Source organism: Bos indicus x Bos taurus, chromosome 8, assembly GCF_003369695.1.
Source record: "Bos indicus x Bos taurus breed Angus x Brahman F1 hybrid chromosome 8, Bos_hybrid_MaternalHap_v2.0, whole genome shotgun sequence".
NCBI lineage: Eukaryota > Metazoa > Chordata > Mammalia > Artiodactyla > Bovidae > Bos > Bos indicus x Bos taurus.
This window is the reverse complement of record NC_040083.1, coordinates 28807264-28831351: the sequence shown is the minus strand read 5'-3', so window position 1 is coordinate 28831351 and position 24088 is coordinate 28807264. Positions and strand designations below refer to the sequence as shown.

At 41.1% G+C, this 24088-nt stretch overlaps 1 protein-coding gene across 4 annotated transcripts in view; it reads right to left on the bottom strand.

The window, feature by feature from the left end:
• The window catches only part of TTC39B (tetratricopeptide repeat domain 39B), a 151611-nt gene that overhangs the window by 37302 nt on the left and 90221 nt on the right, over nt 1–24088 (bottom strand). For all 4 annotated transcript variants that reach the window (XM_027549203.1, XM_027549205.1, XM_027549206.1 and 1 more), the window contains 5 exons: nt 18804–18914; nt 14874–15005; nt 13612–13688; nt 7480–7547; nt 4272–4336 (listed from right to left, as the gene is read on the bottom strand). In XM_027549203.1, the coding sequence (XP_027405004.1) occupies nt 4272–4336; nt 7480–7547; nt 13612–13688; nt 14874–15005; nt 18804–18914 (453 nt within the window). The remainder of the gene's footprint in view (nt 1–4271; nt 4337–7479; nt 7548–13611; nt 13689–14873; nt 15006–18803; nt 18915–24088) is intronic.

Below are 24088 nucleotides of genomic sequence, written 5' to 3'. Positions count from 1 at the left end.
AACAAAAACACCTACTGGTATGAAGCAATGAGAAAGACACAACATTGCTTCTGCAGTATTGTTACCATAGATGTGATCTGAACTTAATCATGAAGCAACATTAGATAAGTCCACCTTGAGAGACGGCCTAAAAAATTACGGCCAAGTATTCTTCAAAAATGTCAAGGTCTTGAAGACAGAGACTGAGGGGCTCTTTCAGATTAAAACAGACTAAGGAGATGTAACACCTGAATGCAACATTCAGGATCCTGGAGTGGATCCTGAACCAGAATAAGGACACTGGTGGGACAGTTAGAAAAACTTGAGTCAAGTCAATAAAGTAGTTAATAATACTGCATCAATGTTAGTTTCCTGATTTTAATAATTACACTGTGGTTCTATAAGATGCTAATAATACTTGTATATTAGAAGACTATATAAAAATTCAGAAATTATTTCCAAGTAAAAAATTTTTAAATAAAACAAAAATTTTATTAAAAATTTTTTAAAAACAAAGTTTAAAGGCCTTGTGCTTTAGGACTGTAAAAAGACTTTCCTATGTTTTTGCCTATATCCTTCTAAAAATATTTTAATACTAAATCTATATAATGTATCCTTTATATAGTCTTTTCTCCAAAATGAAGAGTCAATTTTCCCAAAACCATTTATTAAACTAACAAATCAGACCCATCTTTCCCCACTGTTTTTAAAGAGACTTATGCATATATAGGTTTTTTAGTAAGCTTTGAATTCCCAGATAAATCTGTGTGTGTGTACACAGAAGTGCATGAACACACACAGAGTTTCAAAGTCTTATGTTCGATTCCACTGATACATAATTTCTGAGCCATTACAAGAATATTTTAATTCCTTCAGATTTTAAGTTTTGATAACTGAAATAGCAAGCAACTCTTTAACATTCTTTTGTATCTTCTAAAATATATTTCAAAAGGAAAACTAAAAACAATATATCAGGTTCCCAAAGTTCGCCTGCTTCCTCCAGGATTTCAAATGGAATATAATTTTATGAAATCATTTCAGGTAAAAGCATCTCTTAAAATACTAAATCTTGGTTCTATTTCTAGTACTGGTAGAGTGCCTTAAATTAAATTAACCCTCCCACAGATAACAATTATAAATTCTTAACAAAATGCAAAACACATGTTTAAAATATATTTGCAGACACTCAGTTCAATTCAGTTCACTCAGTCGTGTCCAACTCTCTGCGACCCCATGAACTGCAGCACGCCAGGCCTCCCTGTCTATCACCAACTCCCGGAGTTCACTCAAACTCACATCCATCGAGTCGGTGATGCCATCCAGCCATCTCATCCTCTGTCGTCCCCTTCTCCTCCTGCCCCCAATCCCTCCCAGCATCAGAGTCTTTCCCAATGAGTCAACTCTTCGCATGAGGTGGCCAAAGTACTGGAGTTTCAGCTGTAGCATCATTCCTTCCAAAGAAATCCCAGGACTGATCTCCTTCAGAATGGACTGGTTGGATCTCCTTGCAGTCCAAGGGACTCTCAAGAGTCTTCTCCAACACCACAGTTCAAAAGCATCAATTCTTTGACGCTCAGCTTTCTTCACAGTCCAACTCTCACATTCTACTGGAAAAACCATAGCCTTGACTAGACGGACCTTTGTTAGCAAAGTAATGTCTCTGCTTTTGAATATGCTATCTAGGTCATAACTTTCCTTCCAAGGAGTAAGCATCTTTTAATTTCATGGCTGCAATCACTATCTGCAGTGATTTTGGAGCCCAAAAAAATAAAGTCTGACACTATTTCCACATCTATTTGCCATGAAGTGATAGGACCAGATGCCAAAAAAAAAAAAAGCAGTAGGAAGCTAGAGAAGAGTTAAACTTTGAAAGAAGGGAACAACTTTTAAAGAGACTTTATGTTTATATGACTAGTCACTTGAAAGTACTCCCCAGTACACTCAGCATGGGGTGCCTACAACTTATACAGAAAGGTATAGTCTTATTGGCTTAAAAAAAAGAGTACAGAGTTCAAATCTGCCAGAACGGCTGTAAGGTACTGGGGAAATTTTCAGATAGGGATGAACCACATAGGATGGAAATGCCAAAATCAGTGTTAAAACTCAACTCAAATTCTTTGTTGACTCATGAACTATGTGAGAACTGGTGAAGCTCCAAAGAAAGGCAGAAACAAGAGAAAAGAAATAATGGAATCATGATCTCAGATGTTGCCCACTAGCAGAGATTAAGAGTATAGACTCTAAGTCTAGTCAAGTTAAATGCTTCCCAGAACAAAAGTCAGCATTCTTCTGAGAAAGGTAACAGAACCTAAAGTCTTTGCAATGAATCACTATCCAGTATACAATCAAAAATTTACTGAATTGAAAACAGAAAAACATGACATATAGTCAAGAGAAAAAGCAGGCAGTAGATATTGGCCCCAAGACAACCCAAATATTGAGATAATATCTAATCTGAAAAAAAAGAATTTTCAGCGACCTACTGAACAAAATCAGGCTGACATGTAATGGGAGTCTCAGAAGAAGAGTGAGAACGTAGCAGAGAAAAGATATTTGAAGAAATAATAGCTACATGGTTCCCCAAGGCCACACCTAAGCGCATCAGTCAAAGATATGAGCCTTCAAAGCATCCAGAAGAAATGACACATTACAGACAGGGGAATAATAACAAAAAATAACAGCTGACTTGTGATCAGAAACAATAGAGACCATCATATTGGGTTGGCCAAAAAGTTAACTCAGCTTTCTCCGTAAGAAACTCATACAGAAAAAACCAAATGACCTTTTGGCCAACCCAATACAACAACTGATAGTTTTTAAGGAGTGAAAGAAGAAAAGAAAAAAGGAAAATCTTGTAACTCAAAAATACTCTACTGAGCAAAAACAGCCTTCAAAAATGAAGGCAAAAGAGAAAGACATTTTCAGATAAATAAAATAGAGTCGTTGAAAGTGGATATGAACTATAAGAAATTCTAAAAGAAATGCTTCATTCTGAAATAGACAGGAATGAATGAAGAACATAAAAAATGGCAAATATTGGATTAACAGTGGGGACTATGACATAAAACTGTTAAAGCAAAGGTTAGACACCACATTATGGGGTTTATAATACACATAAATGTACTACCATAAGAATAGTATAAAAGACAAAAGGTGGTAAGTAAAACTACACTTTTGTAAGTTTCTTCTATTTTATGTGCAATAGTACAATATTAACTCTAACTTGACTATGGTAAATTAAGAAGGCTATGATAATCATTATAGCAAACACTTACGAAAAATTAAAAGGGCTATAGCTAAGAAAATAATAGAGGGATTCTACTGGAATATATATATATATATATATATTTAATTAAAGCAAAAGAAGGCAGAAAAATAAGGAGGGGGGACAAACAAGGCAAAGAAAAAAAAAGCAAAATGGCAGTCACAAGTGCAAACATATTAACTGTTGTACTGAATAAAAAAGTAAGACCCAATTAAACGTATTTACCAAAAAAATATAATTTAAATATAAAAACAAAACTAGATTTAAAGCAAAAGAATATATGCCACGCAAACACTAATTACAAAAAAGCATGAATAGCTTTATTAATATCAGACAAAACAGATTTCAAGACAAGGAATATTATAAGGAGTTACATAGGAACATTTTATAATGATCAAAAAAGGTTACTTTATTAGGAGATAAAACAATTTAAAAATATATAAGTCCAATAACAAAGGTTCTAAATACAAGCAAAGAGTGGCAGAACTAAAGGGAGGAATGGATGACTCCAGAATCAAAGCTGAAGATTTTTAACACTGTGAGTAAAAGATAGGACAACCAGATAAACACGAGTAAGGACCCCGAAGATACGTGAAGGACACTACGGTCCCCTCTAGCTGACATCTGCATCACTGCAGAAATGCAAAGGGACAGTGTTGTTTCAGAGTCTGAACCAAAGACATACCTATCTATACCTACCATTTTAAATTTACAAATGGTTTTTAGGAGAGAGAAACTAAGATTATCTAATCAGAAATTATGTAAGTACTTTCCAGCTATTTTTCTCCTAAAACTCCATTTATTCTGTTGTCTATTCTGTTGTCCTTTAGCATTGAACACACACGCAGTCAAAATTCAAGTGCATTTTTACCAACACTAAATTTTAAAAATCTAGTCACACTTATTAAAAAACTTTAAAGTACATAGTGGTATATAATACAAGAATTATTTAAAAACCACAAGAAGGTGGTCATAAAGGTACAAACCTTGTCATAAGATTTTTCATCAATCTTAATTTTTAACTTACTTATATATTTGGTAACTTGTTCTAATTTTGAGTCCACCTTTGATGAAGTTGATCATATTTTCATCCTGAAAACAATTCAATTACATAATTAGATCATTTAGCAAATGATTCTTAGACTGTCCCACAGCTGTGTAGCTGCATGATTAGAACAAAACACTGGATCTTTTGAGGACATGATTTTAAATTAAAATATTCTTCTTGCTTTACATATGAAATGCCTTTTTTGTCATCTTTCTTCCAACTTAGAGGACAAAAAAAGGAAACAATTTGTAAATCCTTGCGGAACTTTAAGGATGTAACAAAGAAAGTAATCCTCACCAATTAGGGGCCATAGAGTTAGTCCAATGGCACCCCACTCCAGTACTCTTGCCTGGAAAATCCCATGGATGGAGGAGCCTGGTAGGCTGCAGTCCCTGGGGTCTCTGAGAGTTGGACACAACTCAGTGACTTCACTTTCACTTTTCACTTTCATGCACTGGAGAAGGAAATGGCAACCCACCCCAGTGTTCTTGCCTGGAGAATCCCAGGGATGGGGGAGCCTGGTGGGCTGCGGTCTATGGGGTCGCACAGAGTCGGACACGACTGAAGCAACTTAGCAGCAGCAGAGTTAGTCCAAACCTACTTTGATAAACATCAACTACTGAGCAATTTTCTTTTAGGTTCAATGGAGTTCAAAATGGCTGCTCCAAGGATTTTCCTGGCTGTCATACTCCAAGTAACAGGATTATGGTTCTTCATTAGGGGGTACTTTAGCAGGCCATCTATTTAGAATTGTGAATTTCATTTGTATACATTTCCAGACCAAAAATAACTGATCTGGATTCTAAATTTGTTATCACTAGCATGAAATTTTGCTTGGGAATTTTGTTTGTTCTCCTTGCCTGATGGTCATCAACCATGCAACTGAGGCAATTGGTCTAAATGAGTGACCTTTTTAGGGTGAGCATTCTAGGATTCTAAGAGTCTCTTAATAAAGTATATAAAATAACTGCTTTAAAAATGCTACTCTAATAGATGGTGCTAATGGAGAATGCTTTTCTAACCCATTAATAACAGAAACATGCTCTGGTATTTATTTCCTGTGCACTTGAGCATCCTTCCGAAGCCAGAGAAAAACTGACTTTAGTTTGTCAATTTCATCACTTAAATACTTAATACTTAAATTATTAAAAGAATCAATAAATATAAAATTCACTATGCAATCTAAATGCCCATTTTCTGATTTGAAGGTAGCTTACAGTTACACAAGTTCCAATAGTGTCCAGGAAAGAATTTCTTAAATTGGAATAAAATCTGCTTCAAATAAGAATATTTAATGACTCCCCAAACATTTGCGGAATGCCTATTTTACAGCAGGCACCTAATTGCAAAACGAGACAAAAGCAAACACAATATGCTAAGGGATGGAGACATGCACACACAGACGCAGACATGCACAGGTTGCCACAACAGCACGAAGGAGGCCTGGGATGTGAAGAGGTCCAAAAAGCTTCCTGGAAGCATCAGTGCTTGCAGCGTTAAAAAAAAAAAAAAAAAAAAGATTAGGAAATAACCAGATGAAGGAAAAGAAGGCAGATACGAACTTTGCAAGCAAAAAGAAAAAAACCTTTCAGGGGAAAGGCAAGGAAGCATTAAAGATCACGGTGTGCTTGGCTTGGGCATCTGTGCTTATATAACACAGCACTGCTACAGAAATCTATTTCAAAGAAGGGAATGACCGAGGAGTAAGAAAGCTACTTGTACTTTCCCACTCAAGTACGCCACCAGCAGGCGAGGATGTCGGTAAGAAGGGAGTAGGGAACTGGGAGAGATGCCAGTTGAGTTTTAAAAAGCCTTCCCCATTTGTGATATTCTGACACAGAACCACTGCCATCGTCAATGAGGGCTACTAAACGCTGAAGCCGAGACATGAGCAGGCGAGATGCTCCCCTTGGAGTGGGTGTACAATTGCACAATGGAGAGTGAGCTGGAGGGAAGGGAAACTACAGACCAAGGGTCCCCAGGTTGCCATGAAGTCTGGGGAGGCGCTGATGAGCCCCTCACTAGAACAATTATGGTCAGAATAAAGAAGAAGAGCTAGGGCTGATTAACCTTCAAAAGGTAAAACAGCACAATCATGAGCCTGACTGGATATGGAGGCATGAAGAAGAGGGAAGAGCTGTGGCTATCCCCAGATGTTGAGTTACAAGCCCCTAAACATTTTTTTAAAAACCCTTTGAATCAAAGATTTTACTGTCAAATTCCCATTTGAAAAACGCATTAAAAAAACACACACAAAAAAAACTGAGGGCCTCTGTGACTAGCCTTATGTATACTAAGGCAGTGAGACTGCTTCAGGCATGATAATATGTAGAGTTTTAGGAAACAGGGTCATAGACCAGATTGATTTAATTTTCCTTAACCAGACTCCAACCTATCACGTCAGTCAACCTCCAGAAAAAGAGAAAAACACTCTCAGTTCGATGTAAAGCATTGAAATCAAGGAAGACTTTCTCCATCTTACAGTTGAATTTCTGCCCCCTTACCATCTCCACCCCACTTCTACCCCACTGTATCCATCACTGCCACCTGTGTGGCCACCTGTTAAAATTCGTATTTTTCTTTAGAAGAACTGGAAGCTACAATGACAGGCCAGTTACTGGTGATAAGAAATCCTAGAGGTGAAATTTAAATGCCCCTGAGAAAAACAGTCATTGTTTTGTTTAGTGACTTCTTTCAACTGCTCTTCCAAAAGAAGAAATAAAAGGGGATGAGAATACAAATAGCAGGGAAATAAAATCTGAGGTCTACATGCATAACTGAGCTTTGCTGAAGCATCTGGCGCAAGAAGGGAACAGCCAAAGATGCTGAAGCCAGTCACCCCTGTGTGCAGCCCTCCACCATTAGCAAGCTCGCAGAGGCGTAACCTCACAATTCTCACACAGAGAAGCATCCTGAGATTAGGTGTGGTAGGTGCAAAACAGCTTCTTTAAAAGGCAGTGGTTCCCAACAGACTGAATTTCAAAACAGCGTCTTTTAGGTGCATTTGAGTAGGAAAAAAAGATCCCCCAGAGTCTTCTTTCAGCCAAAGTTTACGAGCAATAACAAACAGCTTTCATTATAACTCTAAGTGGAAAGAACTGAAGACACAGAATGAGCCGCATCTTTTTCTTTGTCATACTTAGCAGGCTCCCCGGGTGACACTGATGCTAAGCCAAATGTTCGTTACCTGCACAAACGTGAGGGCTGCTTTCTGTAGGAGGCACTCGGCATAACAGATTTCAGCATGCATTTCCTCTATTAAAAACAAATAAAAGTGTATTAAGGAAAATCCCACACCCACAGTAATTGCTCTGAGATATTTAGAAAAGACAGATAAATCAGCCCAGAGGAGACATAAAAACCTAGGTTGCTTCGTGATTGCATAGAAGTGGAATGATGACCTCAGCTCTCAAGGCCTCAGCAAGATTTTTCCAGAATGTGTGAAATGCTTTGGGGAAGTCATCTTTGGCTCGATTCACATATAACTGCCAAGAGTCAGGCCCTTGGTGTCAGAGATCCAAACTCAGCTCACAGGAGGAAACCAAAATGGAAAAGCACTTTTTGGGAAAAAAGAAAACCACTCGTTTTTTTAACTTAATGGGAAACTTCAAGTCTACCACTGGGATGGATTGAAAAATTAACCTGAATATACTAATTCTAACATCAAAAATATTATGAAGGCATGATGGTCACGACAATGGTTAGGCACACTACCAACTTGAAGAGAAAGCAGTAATTCCTGAGGATTCTAGGAAAAAGAACCAGCTTGCATGTCCAACTCATGAGTCCTCATTCAGGGAAGACTTGATGTAAAAAAGTTAGCACTAGCACAGTTTGCGGGTATTTGCTTTGTGCGTGTGTGCATGTGGGTACGTGTGTCTGTTTTCAGCTGCGCTACACGTAGGGTCTTAGTTTGCCGACCAAGGATCGTACCCACACCCGCTGCACTGGAAGCATGGAGTCTTAACCACTGGGCCACCACAGAAGTCTCAGTTGGAGGCTACTTGGATCACTGAGGTATCTAGCGCAGGAACAAGGCACTCACAAGAGGGCTACATAAAACTATGTCTATATCCCCTGGACACACAGACATGTGGCCTATCTTCCTAAATAGTTCATGATACCTGTAGAGCCTGGGGAGGGAGGAATCTTTGCTTTTTTTTTTTTTTTGTATAAACAAAATCAGCAATTTACTGTTTTATCCATAGGATACAAACTAGTGTGTTATTTAAGTAAATGAGCTTTGGGGTTGAGGTAATTAACAGCCTGGATTTTAGCAAAGGCCCTGCCACATACTAGTTACAGAACCTTAAGCAAGCTACCCTTCCTCCCTCTGCTGGGCTCCTCATTCTTCAAGTCCAGCTAATGACATCTCTATTTCAAAGCTAAAGAATTCAAGTGCTGCCTGTAATCACTGTGCAGAGTAAGCCCTCAATATGCATCAGCTACTTCCACTAAGATTACTCCCCTTGGCCCATGTCATGCTTTTTGACAAAACTTCAAAAAGTAGCACATTTTTAAGTGATGCAAGTAACTGAAAAACCGGGTATTTCCATGTTGATGAAATGGTGTTGGATCTAACTGGATAAGACCTAGTGCCTTCTTTCTTTCACTTAAACACACAGGACACCTCCCCTCAACACACACACACACACACACACACACACACACACACACACTTTGTTCTCACAAACTGGTTCACATTCCTGCCATGCTCATGTTCCAAAGGCTGATTGACAAAAAAGCAACAACGCAATGAAGATCTTCCAACAGCACGTGTGAGAGGGAGCCAAACCCACAACAGGCCAAATTCGAGGAGCTGCGGACAGCGCACGTTCTGGCAGCATTAACAGCCAGGGTCTCCATCCTTCAGAACGCCTCACTTTAAAGGGTGCCCCCTGGATTTTCTCAGTGGGTTCAGTGGGAGAAAAACAGGTAACTTTTACAGAGTCATTTGAACATCCTTTCCCAGGGAAACTTGTAACAAAGTAGGAACTTTCGGTAACTATTCCCTTTGGAAGCCTGCTTAGTAACCCAGATGGCTGGCTTGGGGCATGTGTTGAGGTGGTGAAGCTGCCGCTGGGCGAGAACCAGCTCGGCAGAGAGGCGGAGCGCAGAGCCCTGCGTGGCTTGGCCAATGGCGCGCCTCCGGCTGAAGTACAAGGTGTGCACAGGGAGGCGTGGGCTGTGAACCTGGAAAGGAAGTCGGGGCTAAATGATGGATGACCTTGGAAAGGAAGTCGGGGCTAAATGATGGATGACCTCGGAAAGGAAGTCGGGGCTAAATGATGGATGACGTTGAATATCCGCGTCTGGGCTTCATTCAGCAGGCAATGGTATTGCAGCAAAAACAGAAATGAGACCTTTCTTAAATAAAAACGAGACTTTTCTGATAAACAAGGAAAACAAGGAAACAATGAACAGGCTGGGGAAAAACATAAACAGGCCCGAATGAGTTAAGCAGTTTTGGTTACTGTCTAGATGCTACTACTAACAAACACTTGTGGCCAGACTGGTCCTTTTACAAAGCTAAATAAAGCTAATTACTCTCTGACTCCATATGTATTATGAATTCTACTCTGCACCTGGCATTCTTCCCCCGCACACACCCCTGTAGCATTCTTCCTTTCAGAAAGGAGGTCACAGGCTTATAACTTCTGAAAAGACCAACTCCAGTTACTGAGTTACCTGATGCCATCTGTGGCCATTTTGAAATTTTGCAAAAAAAAAAAAAAATGCAAGACTTTCCTTAGGATATAAAACCTCTCCTTATTTCTGAGGAAATGGGGTACGGTTCTTAAGGCACTAGCCTACCGTGTTTCCCCTTTGACTGGCTAAGAATAAAGCTCCTCTTTATTTTTTTTCCTCCGAATTCTGTCTCTGTATTTCTATTTGGCGTTGGTGGACAGGGAGCCAACATTCTGGCATCAATGGTGAGACCTTGCAGAGATCTGAGCAGAGGGGTAGATGGATCAGAGTTAAGCTAAAGATGGACAAATCAAAGAGAAGCATAAAGGACATAACAGGAAGGCAGAGATAAAAGGCAAGAAAGTTTGAACTGTATTTTCTATGTATAATGACTCTTTGAATTAAATCCCTCTTACATTCTAAGAACTGTATACAAACATGTGTTTTTAAAGACAATTTGAAAGCCATTTAATATGCCAGCCATGAGAAGAATGGGTGTGCCCTATCTTCAATCCACAAAAAGTTTAATTAAATATCCTTACTCCTACAAACCACGAGCCACTCAAGGATAGAAATGGAAATTACCTATAGGGAAAACAAATTGCACACTAAATCTACGATGTTTTGACATGCTCCCTTGAACACAAAGTCTGTTTGGATTGCAGTGACAGCCAAATTCATTAGGAATAAATGCAACTTAATTTATAAAAGTCTTATCTCTTCACTCAGATTGATTTATATTGGGCAGCCCTTAGCTTTCAAAATTAGGCATTTGGCATTTACAAGTAGGTACCTACCAGCACATCTCTTAATTATAAATTCCTTAGTTCACTGAAGGGAATATCTTCATTATGCAGTGAAGTGTTAGCTAAGCATGCTTTCAGACATGGAAGTCTAAATAAACCTTATTTCAGAATAAAGTCACAGGCTGATGTATTTTCATAATTTTTAAATTAGGATCTTATTTTTTTTGAGCAGTTTTAGGTTCACAGGAAAATTGAGGGAACGGTAGAGAGATTTCCCATATATCCCTTGCTCCCTGGCTTCCCCCAACATGCACAAACTCACCTATGATCAACATGCTCTCCCAAGGGCACGTTTGTTACAACTGGTGCACCTCCACTAACATATCATAATTCTGCCATAGTGCTCACTAGGACCCACCCTTGCTGGGATACATTCTATGGGTCTGGACAAACGTATAATGACATGTATTTAACCATCATGATTTCACTGCCCTAAAAATCTCTCTCTGTATTCCACCTAATCATCCCTCCACCCCATCCCCTGACAACGACTGATCTTTTTACTGTCTCCACAGTTCAACCTTTCCAAGAATCTTATATACTTAGAATCATACAGTAGGTAGCCTTTTTCAGATGGGTGTCTTTCCCTTAGGAATATGCATTTAAGGTTCCCCCGAATCTTTTCATGGCTTGATAGCTCATTTCTTTGTAGCACTGAATAATATTTTTCTGTCTGGATGTACCATACTTCATCCATTCACCTAGTGAAGGTCAAGTTTTGGCAATGCTGAATAAAGCTGCCATAAATATTTCTTTGCAGATTTTTGTGTCAACACAAGTTTTCAGCTGTTAGTTTTATAAGAAACTGTCATACTATCTTGCAAAGTGGCTGCACCATTTTGCACTCTGACCAGCCACGAATGAGTGTTCCTGTCCCTCCACATCCTCACCAACACTTGCTGGTCTCTGTGTTCTGGATTTTGGACACTGCGTTGTTGTTGTTGAGTCACTCAGTCGTGTCTGACTCTTTACGACCCTATGGACTGCAGCAGGCCAGGTCTCCCTGTCCCTCACCATCTCCTGGACACTGTGTAGTGGTATCTTATTACTGTTTACTTTTTAATACTTCCCATGCCATGCCCAAAGACAGAATAAAGAGATAAGAACACAGTACCACCTATTTTTAAGATGTCTAACACAGAAATAATTTACCATTTCCTTCACCCACATGTTTCTACCCACCTGCAGAAGTTGCGGGGAACAGGGGAAACAACTGTGGCTTAGGGAAAGGCAGGTCAGGTCTGAACACGGCTCTGCTAGGCGGGTAACCTTGGACCATTTGTCTAATCCCCCTGATCCTCAGTTTCTAGTCTATAAAAAGGAGGTTACACAGGGTGGGCCTCCCCGGTGGCTCAGCAGTAAAGAATCCGCCTGCCAATGCAGGAGACACAGGAGACATGGGTTCGATCCCTAGGTCAAGAAGATGCCCTGGAGGAGGAAATGGCAACTAACTCCAGTAATCTTGCCTGGAGAATCCCAAGGACAGAGGAGCCTGGCAGACTACAGTCCACAGGGTCACAAAGAGTTGGAGATGACTGAGCGCGCACACACACACACACACACACACACATAATAAGCCCACGTTTTCCAAAGTCCACAGCAAGTTGATAATAATCTTCTAACAAAGCAAAGAAAACTTTACAGTGAAACACACTAAAAACTGTGTCTAGCACAGACTCGACCACTAGGAACGATGGACCGCATTATCCAGAATTGCTCTTGCCTTAACCGGCTTCTTTGACAATTTCGTGTTACCTCCTCCAGAGAACTAGTCTGACAGTGATAACACAGGCACAAGCCCTCCTCAGATGACAGAGGCTCTGTTAGACACTGGCCACATTTGAAGGACGTTTTCTCTGCTACAGGAGTACTGCAATGCTCCTTCCTTATAAACCATTCTGACTAGAGCATAATGCTAATATGACAGGACTCATCATGGAACTTCTGCCCTAATCTCTGTGGGAACATCAAGGAAACAGCAAAAGGAGTCAATTTCTCCCAGCCATCTGATCAACATGCTGAAGATATGTTGGATTCTAATAGTCCGAAATGTGAACATTTAGGACATTCCTGAATTCTAGTAGTCCTAAATGTTTACAAACCAGTTTCTATACTGTAAAACATCATCATTATTTTAAAGGTATCAAAATTACTGACCTTGAGAAAAAAATGAATAGCTTATAAAAAAATGGAAACTCTCACACATGGATGAGAAGACTATAAACTGACCTAATTCTTCAGAGAAAAATTGGTGAGATCTATAAATGTTTTCTATTTTCAAACCCTCAGACCCAGTAACTCCACTTTTAGCAAACTATCCTATGAAATACTAGCAAAAATGCATGAAGTTATAGGTACAAGAATTTTCGGACAGCATTATTTTTAATAGCGAAAAAAACCAATATAACTGTCCTTCGATACAGAAAAACTAATTTATGGTATTTGTCCTAATGAATGCTACATGGCTATTAAGTAGAATGAAGTACAATTTATATGTGTTGACCTGGAAAAAGTCAATGCCAAAAAATCACACTGTAGCACATGTATCACATGTTTCTACACTTGCAAAAAATGAATAATAATGAATTACTATAAAAATCCTATGTCTATGTTCTGCATATATTTGTATATGTACAGAGAAGAGTGTGCAAGGCATGAAAACCAACTGCTAACAGCGGTTACTTCTGGAGGGTGAGTAATGATGGCGAGGAGGAAAAGACATTCCATTTACTTATCTTATTCACTTCAATGTTGAATTTTATGAACATAACCATGCTTTAATTTTTCAAAGAAAGGAAAATACCCAATCTTTAAATGCCCCTTACCTTCAGTCAGCTGTTCCAAAGATCCTCTTGAAAGAAGACTTGAGAAAGACTCTACAACTGTGCATTTCTTCCTGTATCTGCACAGAATACGTAGAAGAGATGAGAAGTAGAAAGAAAAAAGTAATAAATCAAGCACATTTTCATTTCATATCCATTTCAGCTGTAATCACAACAAAGGGTCACCAGAAACAGAATTCTAAACCCTAAAGTCTGCAGGGCAGAGATCACCATTTTGAAACCTGCACACCCAGTGCCAAGCACTGGCACCCTGTGGGCATTTAATCCAAGCTCACTGAACATGTTTATGTGTGTGGACAAACCTACATATAACAGTCAGTACTGGGAGCTTCCTGGGAGCTCAGCTGGTGAACTGCCTGCAGTGCAGGAGGCCCAGGTTTAATCCCTGGGTCAGGAAGATGCCTGGAGAAGGAAATGGCAACCCACTCCAGTATTCTTGCCTGGAGAACCCCATGCACAGAGGAGCCTGGCCAGGGTACAGTCCATGGGGTTGTAAGAGTCAGACACGACTTAGTGATTAAACCAAACCAACAGTCAATACTAACTCTGTCATGCCCCTTCTCTGATCTCTATGGCTAAAATCAGTGTTTTTGTGGTTAAGGGTCACTTCACCACTGGTTAAAAATGGAGTTAGAGTGCAGTGTTTGGAAACTCTCTTCATTTGAGGGGCTAGAGACATAATTACAAGAGGGCATAATTTCACTGTTAAAATTCACCAATGCTAATTAACGGCTTCTACTAGAGGCTTCATATACACACAAAACTGAAACTCCATGTCATTTCCACCAAGCAAAATTGTTCAAATATGGCCATTTAGGCAAATAAAAGACCCGCTTCTGCATTTACAGCATTTCCCTCATAAAAAATGCTCCTTGGTTGGCCTGGAGTACCAGGCCAACATGTAGTACCTATTCTGTCCACCAGGGGGACCCCAAGAGATGCTTGCTGCTAAACCCACTGAAATTCTCAGTACTTTTCCGTAGCTCAAATACCAAAAAGGAAACAGTACGGTAAGGATGCCATGTGCTCAGCCACACCAGCATCATAGGATAATTCCTTAGGGGAAATATTTTTAATCTCTCATAAAAGTACGGGAGGCCAGGAAGCTTTGATGCTCTAAGTCCTTTTCCATAACCATGGCCAACTTCCAACAGAGCTCTCAGTGAAGCAAAGTACATCCATTTTGTCACACAGACAGAAAGGTTTTTAGGTGTATCTCAAGTATTTAATTACTCAGCTCATACTTCTGGCAGGTTTGTAAGGCGTCCTTCATGGCAGAAATGCCGTTTTGGATGTCCTGTTGCTCGAAGGTCATGACAGCCTGCAACACCACGATGGTACTGTAGCCCAAGGCATGGTACATGCTCTCCTTGGCCCTGGGAAGAACATGGAAATGACTGCATTTCAATTCAACTGAAAAGAATTCAGGTTTCATCTGACAATAACCACAAGAAATTCTAGTTCATCCAAGGCATCACTTTCACAGTAACGACTTTTACTCCTCCACCACAATTACTGAAATAACGTGGACTACGAAAGACATGCCCAAAAAAGCTCAAGCACTGGGGACTTTCCAGTTCAAGTCCAGGCTGCTGCTGCTGCTGCTGGTGCTGCTAAGTCGCTTCAGTCGTGTCCGACTCTGTGCGACCCCATAGACGGCAGCCCACCAGGCTCCCCCGTCCCTGGGATTCTCCAGGCAAGAACACTGGAGTGGGTTGCCATTTTCTTCTCCAATGCATGAAAGTGAACAGTGAAAGTGAAGGCAGGAAGCAGGAAACTTGCCAGGTTGAAGCAGAAAGTGACGTATGCTTTTCCCTGTTTGAGCACAAGGGGGCAGCCTGCCAACTCATTTCTTAGAAAATGCTTCTAAGCAATCCTAATTTTTCCCACTTGTACAGAAGCAGTCCTTAGCTCTGAAATAAGTGTAAAATAAAAGCCATTGAAAATATATTTTGTGACACAGAAATTATGAAAGATAAGGCTTGTTTAAAACCATCCTCTCCCTTCTCCCAGGCAGAGGCCATGAGGAAGCAAGATTTGGGCAATCAGTCAGGTCAGCCACAAAGGGCCCAGACAAAACTTCATGGTAGATTTCTTACCAAATCTCACCTCATTATCTAGGAATCCTGATTAAAGTTCTTGATGATTCATATTATCAGTAAGAACTGCTTAAATTCTTAAGGACATTTAGTCTGAACGGATGGCACAACCCAGACTCTCAGGCTGTGAAAACCTCACTATCTCTTTCCTCAAAACTTCTCAAGCTATGTTCATTAGTTAATTATAAGATTTACAATAATAATGTGTGGTTTTGTTTTTAATTCAAATACAATATACAACAGCCTGCTGCTCTGCAAAACAAATACAATCCACGTTATTCCTTCTCCACCAGAAAGAGTCTAAACATCCTTTCAGAATCTGCAGTTAGTCCCAAACAGTGAGGGCACTGCTGATTCAAAAAAGAAAACAAACAAACAACATGCAAGGAATAAGAGCAACCCAATGTAAATCAGTAATTGTAGTTTTTAAACGTCACCTTTTTTTAAAAAAAATTCTGTATTGAAGTATAGTTGATTTACAGGGGCTTCCCCAGTGGCTCAGGGGTAAAGAATCCACATGCAATGCGGGAGCCACAGAAGACTTGGTTCCATCCCTGGGTCGGGAAGATCCCCTGGAGGAGGAAATGGCAATCTACTCCAGTATTCTTGCCTGGGAAATCCCACGGACAGAGGAGCCTGGTAGTTACAGTCCATGGGGTCGCAAAGAGTTGGACACGACTGAAGGGGCTCAGCACGCAGCACACATGCATAGTTGATTTATAATGCTGTGTAATTCTCACATTTCAAAGCAAAAGCTTTTCCAAGAGGAAAAAAAAGTATTTGAGTGGGGGAAAAAAAAAAACATGTTTAACAGTGAAACATTCAGAAAGATCAGAGGATATAAAACTAGACTAAATATAAGATCATGTTGTTTATTTCATTCGATATTATGACCAGCTGCATGTCAGTGGAAGAGGAAGAAAGACTTTTTGAATAAAAAACACAGGAGACAGGCAGGAAGAATAAGAGAGGGGAAATAAGGAGAGAATGACTGGCAGAGAGAGAGAAGGAGGGAGAGAGGAAGACAGATGGATACAGAGACAGAAGATGATCTGAAGGACAGACAGAGATCTGAAGGACTAAAGAAGACAGAGGGGAAAAGGTAGCAACCGGCAAGGTAGAAAATGTGAGTGTTGGATGGAGACAGCACTGGGCAACTTCCTTAGGCCAGGGGCTTCACCATCTATTTTGTTGTCTGTTGCTAACCTCTGAATTGCTAACTAATTGCAACTCATCTAAATCTCAGAATTACCACCGCCTCAGTAGGCACATTACTTTAAGTCCCCTATGTACGAATCTTTAAGTTGAGAACTTTCTAAGATTCGAATGTGTGTTCTATCAACATCAGGAATCAGTAAAATTTCAGCTTGTCCTCCATCTCCTATCTCTGATGATCCTTTAGCTCTGGCATTGCCCACCTCCTCTCCCTCCTCCAGTCAGTAACTCTTCCTGCCTGTTCACTGGATGCCGGCCCCTGGATGCCAGCTGTTGAACTGTACTACGGTACTTTTCAAGATTAGTGAGCAAGTGAAGTCGCTCAGTCGTGTTCGACTCTTTGCGACCCCGTGGACTGTAGCCCCCCAGGCTCCTCCGTCCATGGGATTCTCCAGGCAAGAATACAGGAGTGGGTTGCCATTACTTTTCAAGGTACTGTAGTGTAAAACTAAAAATGTTTTATTTTTTTGGTTTTTCATATATTATTTGTGTGCAAAGTATAAATGTATTACAGTACAGTATTATATAGAGAATTGTGTGAGTTGTCTACGAACAAACTAGACTTAGAACACACTCTCAGAACAGAATCTGTCTGTATGTAGGGGACTTACTGTAATTTCTAAGAATCAATGTCAATGACTAGAGTCACATCACCCTCCCCACCCTACTGACTCCTCAAAGGAAAGAGTCCTGCTCCTGTGCCCACAAGGTAACCGTCTTGAAATTATTATAGGAGGTCTAAGTTTCATCCAGGTCAGTGACTGTGTTTGAAGGCATGAAAGTCAAAGTGAAAGTGAAGTCGCTCAGTCGTGTCCGACTCTTCACGACCCCATGGACTGCAGCCCACCAGGCTCCCCCGTCCCTGGGATTCTCCAGGCAAGAACACTGGAGTAGGTTGCCGTTTCCTTCTCCAATGCAGGAAAGTGAAAAGTGAAAGGGAAGTTGCTCAGTCGTGTCTGACTCTTCACGACCCCATGGACTGCAGCCCACCAGGCTCCTCCATCCATGGGATTTTCCAGGCAAGAGCACTGGAGTGGGGTGCCATCGCCTTCTCCACATGAGGTAAGATTATTCCTGTCAAGCTCTAGTCACACTGTACAGATGGACACTAGGGTCACAATGAGACCTAGGAACAAGGCTAAGCATAGGTTTTCCTGCTACATCATCAGAATTGATAGGTACTATTCAGTGAAATGGGGCTTCCCAGGTAGCTCAGTGGTAAAGAATCTGACTGCTAATGCAGGAGATGCAGGTTCAATCCACAGGGTTGGGAAGACCCCCTGGAGGAGGAAACGGCACCCCAGTCCAGTATTCTTGCCTAGGAAATGCCTCAGACAGAAGAGCCTCATCGGCTACAGTCCATGGGGTTGCAGAGTCAGACACGACTGAGCCTGCACGTGAGTGCTGTTAACTGAAATGAAACTGATTCATCACATAAATCAGGAGTCCCAAGAATATTTTCATTATCTTGAATTTCTTTTTAGCCTCCGAGATTAGCATATTTTAGTTCTTCCCATGTCCATTTCAAATAACTTTTCTCAACCAGATTTAAGTTCAGAGGAATACCCATAAAAATATTTCACTGAAGAAAACCAAGTGAAGCTCTACAAAACTAAGAAGATGACATTATTTGAACAAGTATAGAAAAAGACAGGAGAAAGAATCAGAAATGCTCTAATGATTAAAGGTGACAAGATAGGTTTGTTAACTGGATATTAAACCAATCAAAAGAAGTCTCAACAAAATTAGCTTATAAATATTCAGATGGAAATGCAGAAAAATTAACTGAAAAGTATGACATCAGAGACAGAATCATCAAAAACATATGAAAAACATTTTATACAAAAGAAAATTAATTACCATGGTCGAAGCAACTCTAAGGCATCTGTAAATTTGTTACTTAGAAATAAGTTCAATGCAACCGCACATTCTTCGAGGCCACTCCTAAGATCCACCTTAGTTGATAGTGACCTAAAGATCAAGAAAAAAAAAATACACAGAATTTTTACAGTTTTTACTTGTAGCAGTCATCACAGGGAGTGTGTGGGTATGTATAATTTGGAGACAAAAAGACTAGAATTCTAACTCTGCCACTTACTATTTATGTCTTTAACCCTTGAAACTTAACTTTCTCATCTGGAAAATGGGAACACTACCACCTACTTCATGGGACTGTTTCAAGAATGGAACCAATTGACAATTAATGCTCATAGCTGCTGCTGCTAAGTCACTTCAGTCGTGTCTGACTCTCTGCAACCCCAGAGACAGCAGCCCACCAGGCTCCCCCGTCCCTGGGATTCTCCAGGCAAGAACACTGGAGTGGGTTGCCATTTCCTTCTCCAATGCATGAAAGTGAAAAGTGAAAGTGAAGTCGCTCAGTCGTGTCAGACTCCTAGCGACCGCATGGACTGCTCATAGCAGTCACTTAATGAATGATTAATTACCCCCACCACTCCAAAACCCACAAGTATAGGCACCATCTCTATCCATGAGCGGAAGCAGAGGTTATTCTGTCTTAGTTTGATTACGTAGGGGTAAGAATGTGCTTCAGGCTTCCCAGGTGATGCAGTGGTAAAGAATCTACCGGCCAATGCAGGAGACTCAGGATCCATCCCTGGATCAGGAAGATCCCCTGGAGGAGGAAATGGCAACCCACCCCAGTATTCTTGCCTGGGAAGTCCCATGGACAGAGAAGTATGGTGCGTTACAGTCCATGGGTTCACAGAGTTGGACATGACTGAGCGACTGAACATGCACGCATGCACTCAAGAATGTGGTTGGTGGAAAACTGCATTGTTCAAAATCTAAAGAAGACTCCACCAGATTATTGCAAAATAACTGTTGTCTACAGATCTGTGTTTAAAGAGAGACAACAGGCCCAAGATGGAGTCACTTACGCTAAGACTCACCAGGAGTTAACCAATCAGTTTCAATCTTCTCCAAGAATGTGACCTATAACCAGCTAACCTAGAATATCCTGAGCAGCACTAGGAAATCTGCTGAAAGGCCCCTCCTACTCCCCCTTAGGAGAAACCTAGCCTAAAACAATGCATTCTTGGCTAATAACTTCCTTCTTTCCCCTGTTTCCTCTCTGCTTTGAAAAACCTTTCCTTTCCTGCAGCCTAAAGGAGCTCCTTTCAAATGCTAATTGGGATTCTGCCCAATTCACAAAGAGTTTAATAAAAACAATCAGATCTTCAAATTTCCACTATTGAACTTGTTACTTAACAAGTAACAAGTAACAATTCTGTCCCAGCCTTCAATTGACTTCCTGCCTCCACTAGGGAAGAAGCCAGTTTTGCCTGAATTTGCACATTCATTTCAACATTCCTTTCAATTCAGTTCAGTGGCTCAGTCTCATGTCCGACTCTTCTCGACCCCATGAACCGCAACACGCCAGGCCCCCGTCCATCACCAACTCCTGGAGCCCACCCAAACTCATGTCCATTGCATCAGTGATGCCATCCAACCATCTGTTCTCCCCTTCTCCTCCTGCCCTCAATCTTTTCCAGCATCAGGGTCCTTTCAAATGAGTCAGCTTAGCATCAGGTGGCCAAAGTATTGGAGTTTCAGCTTCAGCATCAGTCCTTCCAATGAACACCCAGGACTGATCTCCTTTAGAATGGACTGGTTGGATCTCCTTGCAGTCCAAGGGACTCTCAAGAGTCTTCTCCAACACCACAGTTCAAAAGCATCAATTCTTCGGCACTCAGCTTTCTTCACAGTCAAACTCTCACATCCATACATGACCACAGGAAAAACCATAGCCTTGACGAGATGGACCTTTGTTGGCAAAGTAATGTCTCTGCTTTTTAATATGCTGTCTAGGTTGGTCATAACTTTCCTTCCAAGGAGTAAGCGTCTTTTAATTTCAAGGCTGCAGTCACCATCTGCAGTGATTTTGGAGCCCAGAAAAATAAAGTCAGCCACTGTTTCCACTGTTTCCCCATCTATTTGTCATGAAGTGATGGGACCAGATGCCATGATCTTCGTTTTCTGAATGTTGAGCTTTAAACTTTTTCACTCTCCTCTTTTGCTTTCATCAAGAGGCTCTTTAGTTCCTCTTCACTTTCTGCCATAAGGGTGGTGTCATCTGCATATCTGAGGTTATTGATATTTCTCCTGGCAATCTTGATTCCAGCTTGTGCTTCCTCCAACCCAGCATTTCTCATGATGTACTCTGCATATACGTTAAATAAACAGGGTGACAATACACAGCCTTGACGTAGTCCTTTTCCTATTTGGAACCAGTCTGTCGTTCCATGTCCAGTTCTAACTGTTGCTTCCTGACCTGCATACAGGTTTCTCAAGAGGCAGGTCAGGTGGTCTGGTATTCCCATCTCTTTAGGAATTTTCCACAGTTTATTTTGATCCATACAAAGGCTTTGGCTTAGTCAATAAAGCAGAAACAGATGTTTTTCTGGAACTCTCTTGCTTTTCCGATGATCCAGCAGATGTTGGCAATTTGATCTCTGGTTCCTCTGCCTTTTCTAAAACCAGCTTGAACATCTGGAAGTTCACAGTTCATGTATTGCTGAAGCCTGGCTTGGAGAATTTTAAGCATTACTTTGCTAGCGTGTGAGATGAATGCAATTGTGCGGTAGTTTGAGCATTCTTTGGCATTGCCTTTCTTTGGGATTGGAATGAAAACTGACCTTTTCCAGTCCTGTGGCCACTGCTGAGTTTTCCAAATTTGCTGGCATATTGAGTGCAGCACTTTCACAGCATCATCTTTCAGGATTTGAAAATAGCTCAACTGGAATTCCATCACCTCCAACTAGCTTTGTTTGTAATGATGCTTCCTAAGGCCCACTTGACTTCACATTCCAGGATGTCTGGCTCTAGGTCAGTGATCACACCATCATGATTATTAACATTCCTTTACCCTATATAAATTTGTGCTGTTTTGATATCGCCTTCGAATCTGTTTTAACATCTGCCCAGTTCCCTCCCTGATTAATGATTTAAGCAAAATTTTTAACCTCTGTTCATGTCTACATCTGTGTGAGTCATAATTTTACCCTTTTTAGAAAATCATGTAAACTACTTGTGATTGATAGGAAAGTCCGCCCTTTAAAACAAGAGCCATCTCTGAAGTGTTGCAGAGAAGCCAATTCGGACTCCATGTTGGAAACTGTTTCTTTGACTTGCTTTTTCATTGTTTTTGTTATTATAATCATACATAGTAGCCTGCCTCAGAGGACCCTGCCCCTCTGCCTGACTGTAAACTGAAGAGCCTTTGTTCAGCTCATAGAGAGATAATCTGACACTGCCCACCTGTGAATAGAAGGGATTTAACACGCTCCTTCCAAAGGCTGACCCTTCCAGTTTTGCAAAACTGAAGATTCTTTTTACTTTACTTCTTCACTGTCTCTCCCTCTACATTCTGTCCTTTGACTTTAGTTCCTCATAGGCTGCTCTCTTTCTCTCCCAGATTTAATTAAAAAGAACCTGGCATCTAGGCTCCAAAAAGATGGTTACTTTGAGACACTAATCTGCCATCTCCTCGGTCAGCTGGCTTTCTGAATAGTCATTCTTGCCTCAACACCTTGTCTCTCAGAGTCCCTGGCCTGTCAAAGCAAGCAGAGTTAGCTTGGACCAGGTATCAAAATGTTTTGTGTAACAAAACAAGTATTTCTTAACAAGAAAATATCTCAGTAAGGAAACAAGCAGTACAATGTTTCATTTCAATGGGCAAAAGTTGAACTTCTGAGCAACCAGTGCTCTCCATATTCATTTTTTAAGGAAGAAAACAAAATCCCACTTCAGTTACTCATCTTCCAGAAGCAGGTTCTGAAATTGCTACAGGGAACCACCCACTCTCTGCCCCCAGGGCTTCTCGTGGCTGGTTCCCTCTTGTTGTTCAGATCTCAGGTCAAAAAGCAGGGAATCAGAGTGCCTTGCTGATCCCAGCCCATCTCATCTCACTGTTCCGTTTGCTCCATACCATTTATTACCATCCAAAACATCTTGTGCCTATATTTGTAGACCTGTTGTCTTTGGCTATCTTTTCTCTCTAGGATAGAAATGCAAGGAGGTTGTTTTCATCGCCGCTGCACCCCGAGGGCATTTGCTTGTACCTAGAACATAGTAAATCTCAGTAAGTAAGTGTTGTTGACTCAGTAAGTGTTGCTGAGTGGACAGGTGAGGGGAATAGAAATGCTGCTCTGGGCAGAAACAAAATTCCTCACGCATGGGACCCGAGAGCATCTCTCTTCCAGGGCGGTGCAGACAGGAGACAAGCTCTAGGGAAAGGAGTGAGCTGCGGAGCTCAGAAATTGCGATGGTTAATTTTATCCATCAATTTGCATGAGTAAAGGATGTCTAGATAGCTGGTCCAATACTACTTCTGTGTCTGTGAGAGCGATTCTGAAAGAGATCAGCCTTAGAACTGGTGAACTGAGTAAAGCAGATGGGCTTCCCCGACGTAGGTGGGCATCAGTCAACCTGCTGAGAGCCAAGACAGAACAACAATGGCAGAGGAAGGGTGAATTCGCGATCTCTTCCCTCTCTGAGCTGGGACATCTGTCTTCTGCTCTCCTGTGCTCCTGGTTCCCAGCTCGTCGGGCTTGGCTGAACTGCACCCTGGCTTTCCTGGTTCTGAAGTTTGCAGACAGCAGGTCCCAGGACTTCTTGGCCTTGATAACCCCACGAGCCAATTCCCATAATACATCAATCTCTTCCCCTCTCCCTCGACCTCTCTGTCTCTTGATACAGCTCTCCTATTGGTCTTGTTTTTCTGAGAAACCTCATAGTAACAAACCTCTCAGGAAGAGTCTTCACAAGTAAGTTGCTTAGCACCTCCAGTATGAGTCCACCACAGAATTTCGTCAGTGTTACTTCCTCAACATCTCTTGGATTCATCCTGTGACACCTCCACTATCTGGCAGTGAGCAGTCATTTGCTGCCTAGGGTCTACAGACGTATCTCTTCCCTCACTTTCTCCCCCCACCTTCCCTCCCTCCCAATTAAATCTCTACCTAAAATTCATTCAACTAACATTACAGACTTCTAACTATGCACCAGGCACTCTTCTAGGTTTTAGAATACAACACTGAGCAAGACCCACAGGATTCCTGACTGTGGAAGCACTGTCATTCTCCTGAGGAGGGACAGCACACTGAAGGAGACCAGTAACGAAGATG